Genomic DNA, 12,462 nt, shown 5'->3' on the forward strand with positions numbered 1-12,462 from the left:
CAGTGGTGCATTCGGGGCTAGACCCAGCCTATAGCGATCGTCGTTGTTGGGAGGCGGCAGCGGGTGGGTGACTGCCAGCTAGCTAGTTAGTTTGTGCTCAGGTTTATTGTTAAGGTTGTATGGAGTAGCACTGCGAGTCTCAATCCCTTTTCACAATATCAACAAAAGCATTAACCATGAGTTAATGATACTAGGTGAGTAATTGTTGCAATATTACTAATGCACCATTCCTATCAAACATTATATAGCGAAAAATGCGCACGGACGAAGGCTTATAGATTCGCAGGCCAGTTGCAGAGGAGGCATTGAAGGCGGCATCTGTAACATTTTCTGCTCATAGCTAACATCAGGGTAGGTAGCATTTGTTTTTTTCTGCCTTTTATCTTGGAGAAACCGATCTTTTTCGCACACGCTCATCAGGGACAGACGCGTATAAACAGAAAGACGAGGAGGGAGAAATTAGAAGGAGGGAGGGGTCGGGAGGAGGTGGGATTTAAAGGAATAGGCGGGTCTGTCATTTGGCCGACTTTATTATTTGTAGATGTTTGAATAATTGTAGATGGAGATCAATAGTTAACGTTGCTTTGGTGTTAGTTCCTGGACCTTGTGTCATTGATCAATACTTTGTGTTTTATTTTATTTCACAGTCCTACTCTTAAGAAAGGAGACCACCCACTACATCAGCTCAGCTGTTGTTTCCACACACTGAGGAACAGAGCCACATCAGCTGAAGGAACCTTTCCACCAGCAATGAATGAAACCGGGAAAGAAGAGACACAGCTCCACCAACACTAATACACACACCTACATTAATACCAAACATACAACCTGTTATTCCCTAATCCTGTCTTGCCTCAACATGGCAAACTCAGTGGCCACTCTAGTGGTCCAAGCAGAACTATTACCCCCTGAACCGTCCTCCTCCCTCTCTCCCTTCCCATCGCTGCAGGGATCAGGAGAAGGGGAGGAGGACAGGGAAAGGGGGGAAGAAGCGGATGGGGAGAAAGGGATGGTGGAGGGGGGTGAGGATATAGTGCTGACCAGGGTAGGGGTGCAGATGGTGACATCATCGGTCCTGGCTGCGCCCCATCTCCAGGAGCACCCTGAGCACCCGTTCCAGTGCCTGGACTGTGGCAAGAGCTTCAAGTGGTCTTCAAGGCTGGCCCATCACCAGCGCAGCCACAACAACGAGAGACCCTACCGCTGTAACCTCTGCCCCAAGGCCTTCAAGGGCTCCTCCGCACTCCTCTACCACCAGAGGTACTGCAGGGAGGGAGACAGAGGGGGAGTGACACAGTGAAAGTTAGCAATAGAAATGCTTGCAGCTTATAACATGCATCTCACTTTATGAAGAGTATTGTTCTCCTTGTGTCCATCTGTTTTCATCTGTTTAGTTCTCTCACAATAATCCAAATGAGGGAATAGTGACGTGAACAATATAATGTGAGTCTCTTTAGGGCCGTGGGAAACTAGTGGAATAATCAATACAAGCAGGAATTATTTCTGTAGCCGGTATGATGTCCTGTAGATCCATTGAAGGGTCAGTAGATTGTTTGTTTTTTCTGTGCAGGTCTCATTCAGGGGAGAAGCCCTATAAGTGTGACGACTGTGACAAAGCTTTCAAACGCTCCTCTCTGCTCCAGGTGAGAAACACTGGCCAGTAGTCGTTTCCCCATTTTGTGGTAAAAATGTGTTAAAATCTTTTAACTTTAAAAAGTTGAATGTTACAGTATTAAAAGGCTCTTTTTTGGGTTAAGGGACCAGTCACGGACGTCCTCCTCTCTCTTGTGCATGTTTCCAGGTCCATCGTAGCGTCCACACAGGCCTGCGGACCTTCCAGTGCCCCTACTGCCCGCTCACCTTCAAGTGGAGCTCCCACTACCAGTACCACCTGCGCCAGCACACGGGCGAGTGCCCCTACCCCTGCGACAGCTGCCCCAAGGCCTTCAAGAACTCCAGCAGCCTGCGCCGACACAAGAACGTGCACCTGGGTCTGAAACCCTATGTGTGCACCGTGTGTACCAAGGCCTTCACCCAGTCCACCAACCTCAGACAGCACATGAGAATCCACACAGGAGAGAGGCCCTACATCTGTGGAGAGTGTGGACGCAGTTTCACACACTCATCCAATCTGGCCCTGCACCGGAATTCTCAAAGTCACACTAGTGAAGGAAAGGGGGGGGAGACAGGGGGAGGCAACATGGGGGATGAGATACGGGAAGTGATAGTGGGGGAGGACGTGACATCACAAATGTTGACGGACATGGGCTTTGTGAGCCAGGAGGCCACGGTGGGGGTGGGGGTCGGGGAGGTGTTCCTATCATCAGGTCACCAGACCCTCCTGCCCCATCTCACCCCCACCCAGGGGGGCGTGTGCACATCCAGGGCCATCGGGACAGAAGTGCACGTGAGCACGGAGTCGGGCGCCAGCGTGCTGCTGTACAGCTGTGGCAGCTGTAGTCAGACATTCAGCACACGGACAGAGCTAGAGGACCACCAGGCCATGCACCTGGGCCCCGGGGAGGAGGGGAGCAGCGGGGTGGGGGAGGGGGGAGAGGGAGGGGTGGGGCATCTGCTGGCTGACTTTGAGGAGGTGGTGGAGACGACGGCAGCAGCAGAGAACGGACACACTACGGCTGAACTACTGGGACTGACCGGGGAAGTGGACGGAGGGGTGAGTAGTAGGACTCTGTCTCAGCCTGGAGAGGTTACCCCTAAGGCTCTGTTTTAGGGTCACACCAGATTCATCCATTCATGATCAATATTTGGTTTCTTACTCTACCCTCTAGGTCAATATCTCAGCTAATATGACTGCTGTGATGTTGATGCTGTAGTGCAGTGACTCTGGCCTAATAGTGTTTTGTCCCATGTCAGAATATGGGGACTACTCAGGCCCAGTTTGACCTGCTGCAGAGCTTCACAGTGGGGGCTCAGATCCCCACAGACAGCGTGGAGACAGGGGGTAACACCACAGGTCCAGGGACGGGCACAGAGTGTGCCTACTGCGGGAAGAGCTTCAAGACCAGCGGAGGGCTCAACAGACACCTGGCACAGGTACCAATCAGCTGATGGGCTGCACATCCTCACTACTGTGTCATAAGGTCTCTGTCCTGGATGCCAGTCTGTTTCTACGTCGTCTAACTTGTTCCTAGATTCAATCAGTTAAGCATTAGCCTGCGATAACCGACAATTGCATAGAGTATCATTGCTTTTGTTTGAGAGCTGTCAAATCCACATGCAGCTCCCGGCGGTATGCCTTTCACAGACATTACCATTGAATGCATTAGTAGAAAGCCCCTCCAGCCGTATTACAAGTTGGAACTCTGGAATGTGTGATGTAATCTACACTTTGATTAGTCTGAACTGATCTACTCCTTGGTGTCAGTAAAGCTGACGTTATCTGATCCAGAAATAGTCCGTTTTGATGACCCTCTCTCTTCCCATATCTTCTTCTCTCCCTCTGCCCCCTCTCCAGGTCCACTCCCTCTCTCCCTCCCAGTCTCGCTCCCAGTTCAGCTGCTCTGCATGCGACCGCTCCTTCACCCTCCTCTCTTCCCTGCTCACCCACCAGCACTCCCACACCCCCGAGCAGCGCCTCCTAGCCGAGGCTGAGGCGGAGATCGTCTGCCCCGCATCCCTGTCCCTTTCCCTGCCCCTGCCCTCCTCCCCCAGCCAGGGGGACCAGCACCAGGACACCCAGGGGGACATCCACGTCAGCCTGATGGCTGTGACCGAGGAGGGGGACAGGGAGGTGGTCAAGACATCCACCAGAGCAGTGGTCAAGGGCCAGAGGAGAGGTGCAGCTAGTAAGACTGCTGGGGGGAACAATGGTGAGTTAGTCTTTTTCTTTTGGCATTTTGATAGAAAATACTTTTAAAAGTGAGATACCTTGACAGTAACAGAGCCTAACCAACTGCTGCTCATGAAATTACCTGTATAATTAATGTGTGGAAGAAAATAAAAGAAGTCTATGTAACATTCTCCCTCTCCTCGTCCCTGTGGGTACCGTACAGAGAGGCCGTACCGTTGCTCTGAGTGTGGGAAGGCCTTCAAGGGCTCGTCGGGTCTGAGGTACCACATGAGGGACCACACAGGAGAGAGACCCTACCGCTGCACAGAGTGTGGCAAGAGCTTCAAGAGGTCCTCACTGCTCTCCATACACCAGAGGGTAAGACGCATCCGTCCATTTCTATCTCACTAAGGCTGCGTTCAGACAGGCAGCCCAATTCTGATCTTTTTATTTCACTAATTGGTCCTGTGACCAATCAGATTAGCCTTGAAAAATATCTGATGTGAAAAGATCTGATGTGATTGGTCAAAAGACCAATTAGTGGGGGAAAAAGATCAGAATTGTGATGCCTGTCTAAACGTGGCCTATGGCATTTGTCACAATGTGCAGAACAGCGGCACTGCTGCAATATAGCAGTTTATGACCTGCTTTTCTTGTTCAAACTTGAATGTACCTGTACTTTCAGAAGAATCCAGGACGTATTCAGTTATTTTCTGACTGACCCCCCCTCTCCAGGTGCATACAGGTGTGCGAGCGTTCCAGTGCCCCTACTGCCCGCTCACCTTCAAGTGGAGCTCCCACTACCAGTACCACCTGCGCCAGCACACGGGTGAGCGGCCCTATGTGTGTCAGGAGTGTGGCAAGTCCTTCAAAAACAGCAGCTGCCTGAGGAGACACAGTCAGCTCCACTCTGGCCTGCGCCCTCACATCTGTCCCATCTGCTCCAAGTCCTTCTCACAGACCTCCAACCTCAAACAGGTCAGCACAGATAGCTCTGCTATGGCTGATGCTAGGATTCTTATGATATTGTGTACAGTGGCCCCTTTGCTCCATCTCTCTATATATACACAGTGCATTCAGAAAGTATTCAGACCTCTTGACTTTTTCCACATTTTGTTACTTTACATGCTTATTCTAAAATGCATTAAATTACATTTTTCCCTCATCAATCTACACAAAAAAAAAAAACTGAAATATGACATTTACATTCAGACCCTTTGCTTTGAGACTTGAAATTGAGCTCAGGTTCATCCTGTTTCCATTGATCATCCTTGAGATGTTTCTACCACTTGATTGGAGTCCATCTGTGGTAAATTCAATTGATTGGACATGATTTGGAAAGGCACATAACTGTCTATATAAGGTCCCACAGTTGACAGTGCCTGTCAGAGCAAAAACCAAGCCATGAGGTCGAAAGAATTGCCCGTAGAGCTCCGAGACAGGATTGTGTCGAGGCACAGATCTGGGGAAGGGTACCAAAAAATGTCTGCAGCATTGAAGGTCCCCAAGAACACAGTGGCATCCATCATTCTTAAATGGAAGAAGTTTGGAACCACCAAGACTCTTCCTAGAGCTGGCCGCCCGGCCAAACTGAGCAATCGGGGGAGAAGGGCCTTTGTCAGGGAGGTGACCAGGAACATGATGGTCACTCTGACAGAGCTCTAGAGTTCCTCTGTGGAGATGGGAAAACTTTCCAGAAGGACAACCATCTCTGCAGCACTGCACCAATCAGGCCTTTATGGTAGAGTGGCCAGACGGAAGCCACTCCTCAGTAAAAGGCACATGACAGCCCGCTTGGAGTTTGCCAAAAGGCACCTAAATACTCTCAGACCATGAGAAACAAGATTCTCTGGTCTGATGAAACCAAGATTGGATGCCAAGCGTCACATCTGGAGGAAACCAGGCACCATACCTATGATGAAGCATGGTGGTGGCAGCATCATGCTGTGGGGATGTTTTTCAACAGCAGCGACTGGGAGACTATTCAGGATCGAGGGAAAGATGAACGGAGCAAAGTACAGAGAGAACCTTGATGAAAACCTGCTCCAAAGCCCTCAGGACCTCAGACTGGAGTGCAGGTTCACCTTCCAACAGGACAACGACCCTAAGCACACAGCCAAGACAACGCAGGACTGGCTTCGGGACAAGTCTCTGAATGTCCTTGAGTGGCCCAGCAGGAGCCCGGATTTGAACCCGATCTAACATCTATGGAGAGACCTGAAAATAGCTGCGTAGCAACGCTCCCCATCCAACCTGATCGAGCTTGAGAGGATCTGCAGAGAAGAATGGGAGAAACTCCCCAAATACAGGTGTGCCAAGCTTGTAATGTCATACCAAAGACTCAAAGCTGTAATCGGTGCCAAAGGTGCTTCTACAAAGTACTGAGTAAAGGGTCTGAATACTTATGTAAAGGTGATATTTCAATTATAAATTTGCACACATTTCTAAAAACCTGTTTTTGCTTTGTCATTGTGGGGTATTGTGTGGAGATTGATTAGGGAAAAAAACAATTGAATCCATTGTATATCAAAATATGGAAAAAGTCAAGGGGTCTGAATACTTTCCGAATGCACTGTATTGCTCTGTCACCAACACTTTCTCCTCTCCCTTTATCTTTCTCTCATCCTCCCTACCCTCCTCTCTCTCCAACAGCACGAACGCACCCACTCAGGCGAGCGGCCCTTCCAGTGTGCCCAGTGTCACAAGAGCTTCACCCACTCCTCCAATCTCCAGCTCCACCTGAGAACTCACTCCTCCAGGAAGGACTACAAGTGTCCCTTCTGTGGGAAGGAGTTTGTCATGCAGTCTTACTTGCAGAGGCACATGAGGACCCATGGGAACGGGGCTGTGGCCGGGGACGCTGGGGTGGGGGGGAAGGAGGGGGGCAGGGCAGGTAAAGGGGGTGGAGGGGTGACAACCACCACCACCTTACTAAACCCCATCACCCTAGAGACCACAGGGAACACTGGGTCTCTGATCGTGTCTCAGCCGGCGCTGGACATTCCCCCCAATACCTCCCAGAACTACTTCATGATCCAGACAGCAAATGGGCTTCAGCTCATCCCCCTGTCTGCCCCCGCCCCCCCTCCTCCCCCTCCGCCTCCCCCCCAGACACAGTACATCCTCCTTCAGTGCCCCTCCACCAATGGGAGCCAGCCCAGCCTGATTCTCGTCCCCACCACAGCGACCAATCCCCAGCCCACCCTGGAGTCCCAGGGCCTCCCATTGGTCCAGACAGTTCTAAACCCTGCCCAAACCCAGATGCAACATTTCCAGACCGTATCCCAGCAACAACAGCAGCCCAGGTTCATCATCACCACCAACAACAACAATGTAAACAACCCTCCCGTTGCTAAGACAACAACTCCCTCGCTGAACTCTATGCTGAACAAGCCCATTTTAGGGAAAAGTACCCGGACAGCCAGGTCCAGGAGAGGACGCAAACCCAAAGCCGCTGTAGGTCGGAATACTGCCACCTCAGTTGCTACGACAACCACCTCTGTCACCATGACAACAGCCCCCGTCAGTCAGTCGGGGGATGTAATACCTGTGTCTAGCTGTAATGTAACTAGTGTCACTCCAGCTACTGTTACTGCTGCCAACACTATGACATCATCATTGCCATCGTCTTTACCCGCCAAGTCACAAAGTCCTTTCTCACCACCAACAGCCTCTGTCTCTGTTTCTACCCCCTCCTCCTCTACCTCTGCCACTGTTACCTCAGGACCCCTAAAGGTTGCCACAGTTAACTCAGTTACCATGGTTACCCCGGCCTCCCTGCCCTCTGACCCTGTGGCCTGGGTTGGGGAACCCCAAACCGCCCCAGAGTTGGGCGAGTCCACTGAGCAGGACATGAGAGGGGACCAGTATGTCCTCTGCTTCCAGAAAGAAGGAGGGAAGAAGGAAGAGGTAAAGATAGGAGGAGAGGGAGGAGGGTCCTACGTGTTGCAGTTTGAAGGGGAGGGGTCCGGGGAGGGGGGACAAGGAGGAATGGGCAGAGAGGGGGATGGGGAGTCATACGTGCTGCGCTTTCAGACTGAGGGAGAGAGAGAAGGAGAGAGAGAGGGAGGGAAGGAGAAAGGAGGCCTGGTGTCACTGAACCTGCTGCAGGAATGGGGAGTGAGGGAAGGAGAAAGACGTGTAGGGGAGGATGGTGGCGAGGGAGAGTCCTTTGTGCTTCATTTCCAAACAGAGCCGCAGAGCGAAGAACGGACCACTTCTGATCGTGGCTATCCAGAAGGCCCCAGCAACAGCCTGGAACTTTCCTGCCCGCCTCCCCAGGCCTTAATGCCTCTGAATGGGCAGGAGGTGGTGTTTGAGCTGGGGGATGAGAACAAGATGGTGGGCCAGGGGTCTGGAGAGAGTGTGCAGATGATAGCCCTGATCCAAGGCGAAGGGGGTGGGGAGGGAGAAGGGGGCAGTTACAGTGGGGCAGGGGGGGCAGTAGGGGAGGGAAGGGGGCCAATGGAGGGCATCTTTCAGCTGGAGGGAGGAGAGGGGATCGTCATCATTGAGGTTAGCACCAGCAGTCTAAGAGAAGGGATGGACAGAGGGGAAGGAGGAGTAACTGTAGAGAGGAGTGAAGCAAAAGGAGGGAGTGGAATAACTGAGAGGCCAGAAAAAGACAGGAACTCAGCGGAATGCATTGAAATAGAGACTGGAGCGAATGAAGGAGAAAACACAGCTACGAATGACCCTACACCTAACTCTCAGTTCTCTTAAACCTAAACCAAACAACCACTGTTAGGAAATGTGTGTGAAGGCGTGTGCATGGGTGTGCACACATGAATGTACATATGCGTGCGCACAATGTGTGTGAGTGTGTTTTTGATGTGGAGGCCTTTTCCAGCTACTGAACTAAAGGAGAGTATGGTCGTTCAGAAAGAGACTATAGAAAGTACTGTAGGAAATAATACCAAGGTGCCAGAAACACGAAGAGTTACATTCACTGACTGTTAATGAAGAGGGACCTCAACAAATAACTTATGAGTTTCAATTATACTGTCATGTTGACAGTGTTGATATAAAACACCTAAGAGTTTTTTTTTGTGGATGAATAGATGGCTATATTGGCTCGGTTTCACTATAAATATTCATACTAGGAAATAGTAATTATTAATAAAGTTGTTAATAATAATTTTTGAATGTTGATTAATTCACCTTTCTTATTTCGTAAATATAAATATGTCCCTTTATCTAAAGATGAAGACGATCTGCTCAGAATAACGGACAATCCCGGTTTATTATGGGAAATAGCGGTTCTCCACTGCGTAAAGTTCGACTGACCACATTCACGTAGCAGGTTAGTCAATTTTCTGCAGCGCCGGTACTCGCTATGCAAATGGCGTAGAGACAGCATTCATGACAGTAAATGTTATCGTAAAACTACGTAACACTACATTTGCAATTGGTGGCCACGCAAGTATTGCGAGTCATTCAATCAAACATAAGAAAAATCGTTTTGTGGAATAAATACACAGCGAATATATAAATCCGTTTCCCTGCATTTGGCGGTGGTCCAACGCTGCAAGTTTGCAAGGTAGGCTATGTAGGTTCGGCTGGGTTGAACGAGAAGATTCGACGTTTATTTAGACATTGCGCATGAATAACCCTTCTCCACTCACCAAATAAGGATTTAAAACATGTCAACGGGTTTAAAACAGGCTCAAAATATATGAAAACGGTGTGTTTTGATTTGCTTTTTAATTGTCATATTACTGATTTACGAACTATATTTATTGTACATAGGAGATCAACGTTGTTCTAAAGGAGCCTCTTGGCCCGTTGTTTGTTGTTGATAAGCCTTGTAGAGGCAGTGTGACCATGCAATAGACAAATCTTTTCCCGACCCCCTCAAATAATCGCCCGTTCTTTAGCTTGATTTTGGGAGGAAACGGCACTGCACTCACAACTGACACATTGTATCAACCTGTGCCAATGTGATGCATCGTTTGTTACATTGTAGTAACAAACATTATGCTGTTACTTTGTTGCACAATGCAGCCACCTACTGTATCCTGGCATACATAGTCTCTGATAGAGGGCTATCATAGGGGTCTGCCCTCATACTATAATGGCATGTGTTTTCAATGTGTATATGTCAAATGAAGGCAGTTAATTCAGGAAATAAACAAAAATTACAATCCAATAATTGAAAAAAGGGCATTTATTTTCAATGACTTCTCAATAAACTGAAAAGTAGAAGCAATTTATTTCAAAAGTTTTTAAACTTCCTGAATTGACTGCCTTCAATTCAAATTGAGACCAGCCCAGGTATCTATGTAGGCTACATATACAGTGTTACAGGGATGGATTGCTTTCCCTCTGAGTCATGGCCTCAAACCCAAAATAGCCTGGATCAAATATAACCCACCACATTCCTATCATCTTGAATACGATTTTATACCATTTAGCTACTATGGTAACCAGAATGTAAATACTCCGCTGTATATTGTCATTGTAGTGTTGTATGTAATCAAATATGCAAAATTCAACCAAATGGTGTATCTGTACAAAGCAATGTATTATGTGACCATGAGATTTTCTATATTTGCAGACCGGTGTGTGTTGCTGTATGAGGTGTGCGTGAGTGAGGGTGTGTGTGCAGTGTGTGTGAAGTCCAGACATGGTAAAGCTGGAGCTAGATCAGGTGGTAATGAGGAGGATGAGGGAAGACGACATCGAGACTGTCAAAGCTATCGTCAAGGTTTGTGTTATATCCTTAAAGTTATGCACACACACACACACACACACACACACACACACACACACACACACACACACTTCAAGCCTGGGTTATGCTCTGTCTCTACGCTCTTAGAATAAAAGGTGCTCTCTGGAACCTAAAAGGGTTCTTCGGCTGTCTCCATAGGAGAACCCTTTGAATAACCATTTTTTTTTGTAAGAATACTTTTTCAGGTTATCACTCACTCACCTTTCTCTCTCTGTCCCCATTCCTTCCGTCCCCCTATCTCTCTCTCTCTCTCTCTCTCGCTCTTTCTCCTCCCCCACCTCTCTCTCTCTTCGTCCCTCCCTCCCTCTCTTTCTCTGTAGGAGGGTTGTCAGGGAACAGAAAACCGTCTGATCCTCCACATCCTGACTCGTCCTGTCTGCCTCCTACTCCTGGCCACCGTCTCTTCTGTCCTCCGCTGCTTCCTTCACTCCTTCATCCTGGCCCTCATCATCCCTGTCTTCCTGCTCATCATCTACCTCAAGTTCACCATGCCACGCTCCACCGGAGTGCTGGGCACCAGCCGGCCCTACTGGGACTATGTGGGGAGCAGTTACCGAGGGGCGCAGGACGAGACCCTTCCCAACCCCTATAGCAGGATCAGTGGGAAACCCCCACCGGCAAAAGTAGGTTTCCTTTTCTTTGACTTTAGGTACTGTATGTTGTGGATGTTACATGCATTGCTCAGTTTTACTACAGTGTTTTAGTGATTTGGACTTTTCGTGCTTTGGGCCGAGTTGCTGCACAAATAAAGTTGATTATTATCTGTCATTAAAGGGCAAGAACAAACGGAGGACCAAACCCAAGGCAGAGGACAAGGACAAAGACTCGTCTCCTGAGATCGTAGACGTGGAGAGGGAGAAGGCAGCAGGGCAGGTGTGGGTGGCGGACTGTGAGGGGGAGATCGTGGGCTGTGTGTCCAGGGAGGGTGACTGTCGTCTGGGGATGAGGAGGTTCTGCAGGGTGGTGGTGGGCTGCTGGTACCGCCGAGAGGGCCTTGGCAGACTGCTGGTCCAGAGTCTGGAGCAGAGGGAGAGGCAGACGGGGGCCAGGAGGGTCTACGCCCACGTCCCCTACCCCTCTGCAGTAGGAGAGGCCTTCTTCAGGAAGCTGGGCTACAGGCTGCAGGGGGAGGTGGGCTACGACGGGGAGGAAGAAGAGGAGGATGAAGAGCAGCCGGAGAGGACATTTCTGGGCTTCCATGTCACCAAGGTGTTTGTCAAAGACCTCAAGTGATGGAGGAGACAACGAAGGGAATATGGAAAATAAGACAAAGAAGAGATACTAAAGGGAAATAGAGAGAGGAGGAGGAGAGATATTAAAGGGAAATAGAGAGAGGAGGAGGGGAGATATTAAAGGGAAATAGAGAGAGGAGGAGGAGAGATATTAAAGGGAAATAGAAAGAGGAGGAGGAGAGATATTAAAGGGAAATAGAGAGAGCAGGAGGAGGAGAGAGTCTAGGGAAATAGAGAGAGCAGGAGGAGGAGAGAGTCTAGGGAAATAGAGAGAGCAGGAGGAGAGATACAGTGAAAAGAGGTGGACTACCTCTCTTATCAAGGCAATAATGAGGGTAGAGTCTAACTAAAATGTTGGAAGACAATGGACAATCTAGTGAACAGAACCTCACTTAAATGATGTTTTTTCCTCTCCTGATTTGTAGTATGTATTTATTTCTGTATTGCTTTTACAATTGTCATTGAGTTCTTATTCAATGTAAAATGTATCTGTTTATATGTCTGGCTGGCTCTTTATTTGTAAAAACTTGTTTTTATTAATAAGTGATTTTGCAAATAAAAGTGTGCACACTTGTGTCAGTGAGTATACATTTACTGTGTGTGAGGAAGTATGTGGTTTATGTGAGTCTGCAGAACTTCTCTGTTCGCCTTTCTCTCTTTCTCCCCCGTCTTCTCTCTCACTCCTCACCTGCACCTGTGTGTGGCTT

The 12,462-nt window shown here is 49.0% G+C and overlaps 2 protein-coding genes across 4 annotated transcripts; both read left to right on the forward strand.

Annotated features, from left to right (window-relative positions):
* Window positions 1-28: 28 nt before the first annotated feature.
* LOC115165978 (zinc finger protein 729) lies at window positions 29-8,512 on the forward strand. The gene is made up of 9 exons (XM_029719557.1): window positions 29-194; window positions 648-1,260; window positions 1,571-1,643; window positions 1,802-2,674; window positions 2,875-3,054; window positions 3,476-3,830; window positions 4,014-4,168; window positions 4,526-4,768; window positions 6,443-8,512. The coding sequence occupies exons 2-9, from the start codon at window positions 860-862 to the stop codon at window positions 8,510-8,512; spliced, it is 4,350 nt and encodes a 1,449-aa protein (XP_029575417.1). The 5' UTR covers window positions 29-194; window positions 648-859.
* A 503-nt stretch (window positions 8,513-9,015) lies between these two features.
* On the forward strand, window positions 9,016-11,804 carry LOC115188434 (N-acetyltransferase 14). 3 transcript variants are annotated; one of them, XM_029747293.1, is made up of 4 exons: window positions 9,016-9,329; window positions 10,347-10,496; window positions 10,844-11,146; window positions 11,298-11,804. In XM_029747293.1, the coding sequence occupies exons 2-4, from the start codon at window positions 10,416-10,418 to the stop codon at window positions 11,754-11,756; spliced, it is 843 nt and encodes a 280-aa protein (XP_029603153.1). In that variant the 5' UTR covers window positions 9,016-9,329; window positions 10,347-10,415; the 3' UTR covers window positions 11,757-11,804. The 3 variants fall into 3 exon arrangements, with proteins under 3 accessions (XP_029603153.1, XP_029603171.1, XP_029603162.1); XM_029747311.1 differs by lacking the exon at window positions 9,016-9,329 and adding an exon at window positions 9,355-9,473; XM_029747302.1 differs by lacking the exon at window positions 9,016-9,329 and having other exon boundaries at window positions 9,485-10,496.
* Window positions 11,805-12,462: the final 658 nt, after the last annotated feature.

This window comes from Salmo trutta, chromosome 3 (genome assembly GCF_901001165.1).
Source record: "Salmo trutta chromosome 3, fSalTru1.1, whole genome shotgun sequence".
NCBI classification, from domain to species: domain Eukaryota; kingdom Metazoa; phylum Chordata; class Actinopteri; order Salmoniformes; family Salmonidae; genus Salmo; species Salmo trutta.

Coding starts and splice junctions, on each gene's coding strand:
- LOC115165978 (XM_029719557.1), top strand. CDS start 860: ATGGCAAACTCAGTGGCCACTCTAGTGGTCCAAGCAGAACTATTACCC. Junction 3,055..3,475: donor TCAACAGACACCTGGCACAG/GTACCAATCAGC, acceptor CCCCCTCTCCAG/GTCCACTCCCTCTCTCCCTC. Junction 3,831..4,013: donor GACTGCTGGGGGGAACAATG/GTGAGTTAGTCT, acceptor GGTACCGTACAG/AGAGGCCGTACCGTTGCTCT.
- LOC115188434 (XM_029747293.1), top strand. CDS start 10,416: ATGGTAAAGCTGGAGCTAGATCAGGTGGTAATGAGGAGGATGAGGGAA. Junction 10,497..10,843: donor CTGTCAAAGCTATCGTCAAG/GTTTGTGTTATA, acceptor CTTTCTCTGTAG/GAGGGTTGTCAGGGAACAGA. Junction 11,147..11,297: donor GGAAACCCCCACCGGCAAAA/GTAGGTTTCCTT, acceptor CTGTCATTAAAG/GGCAAGAACAAACGGAGGAC.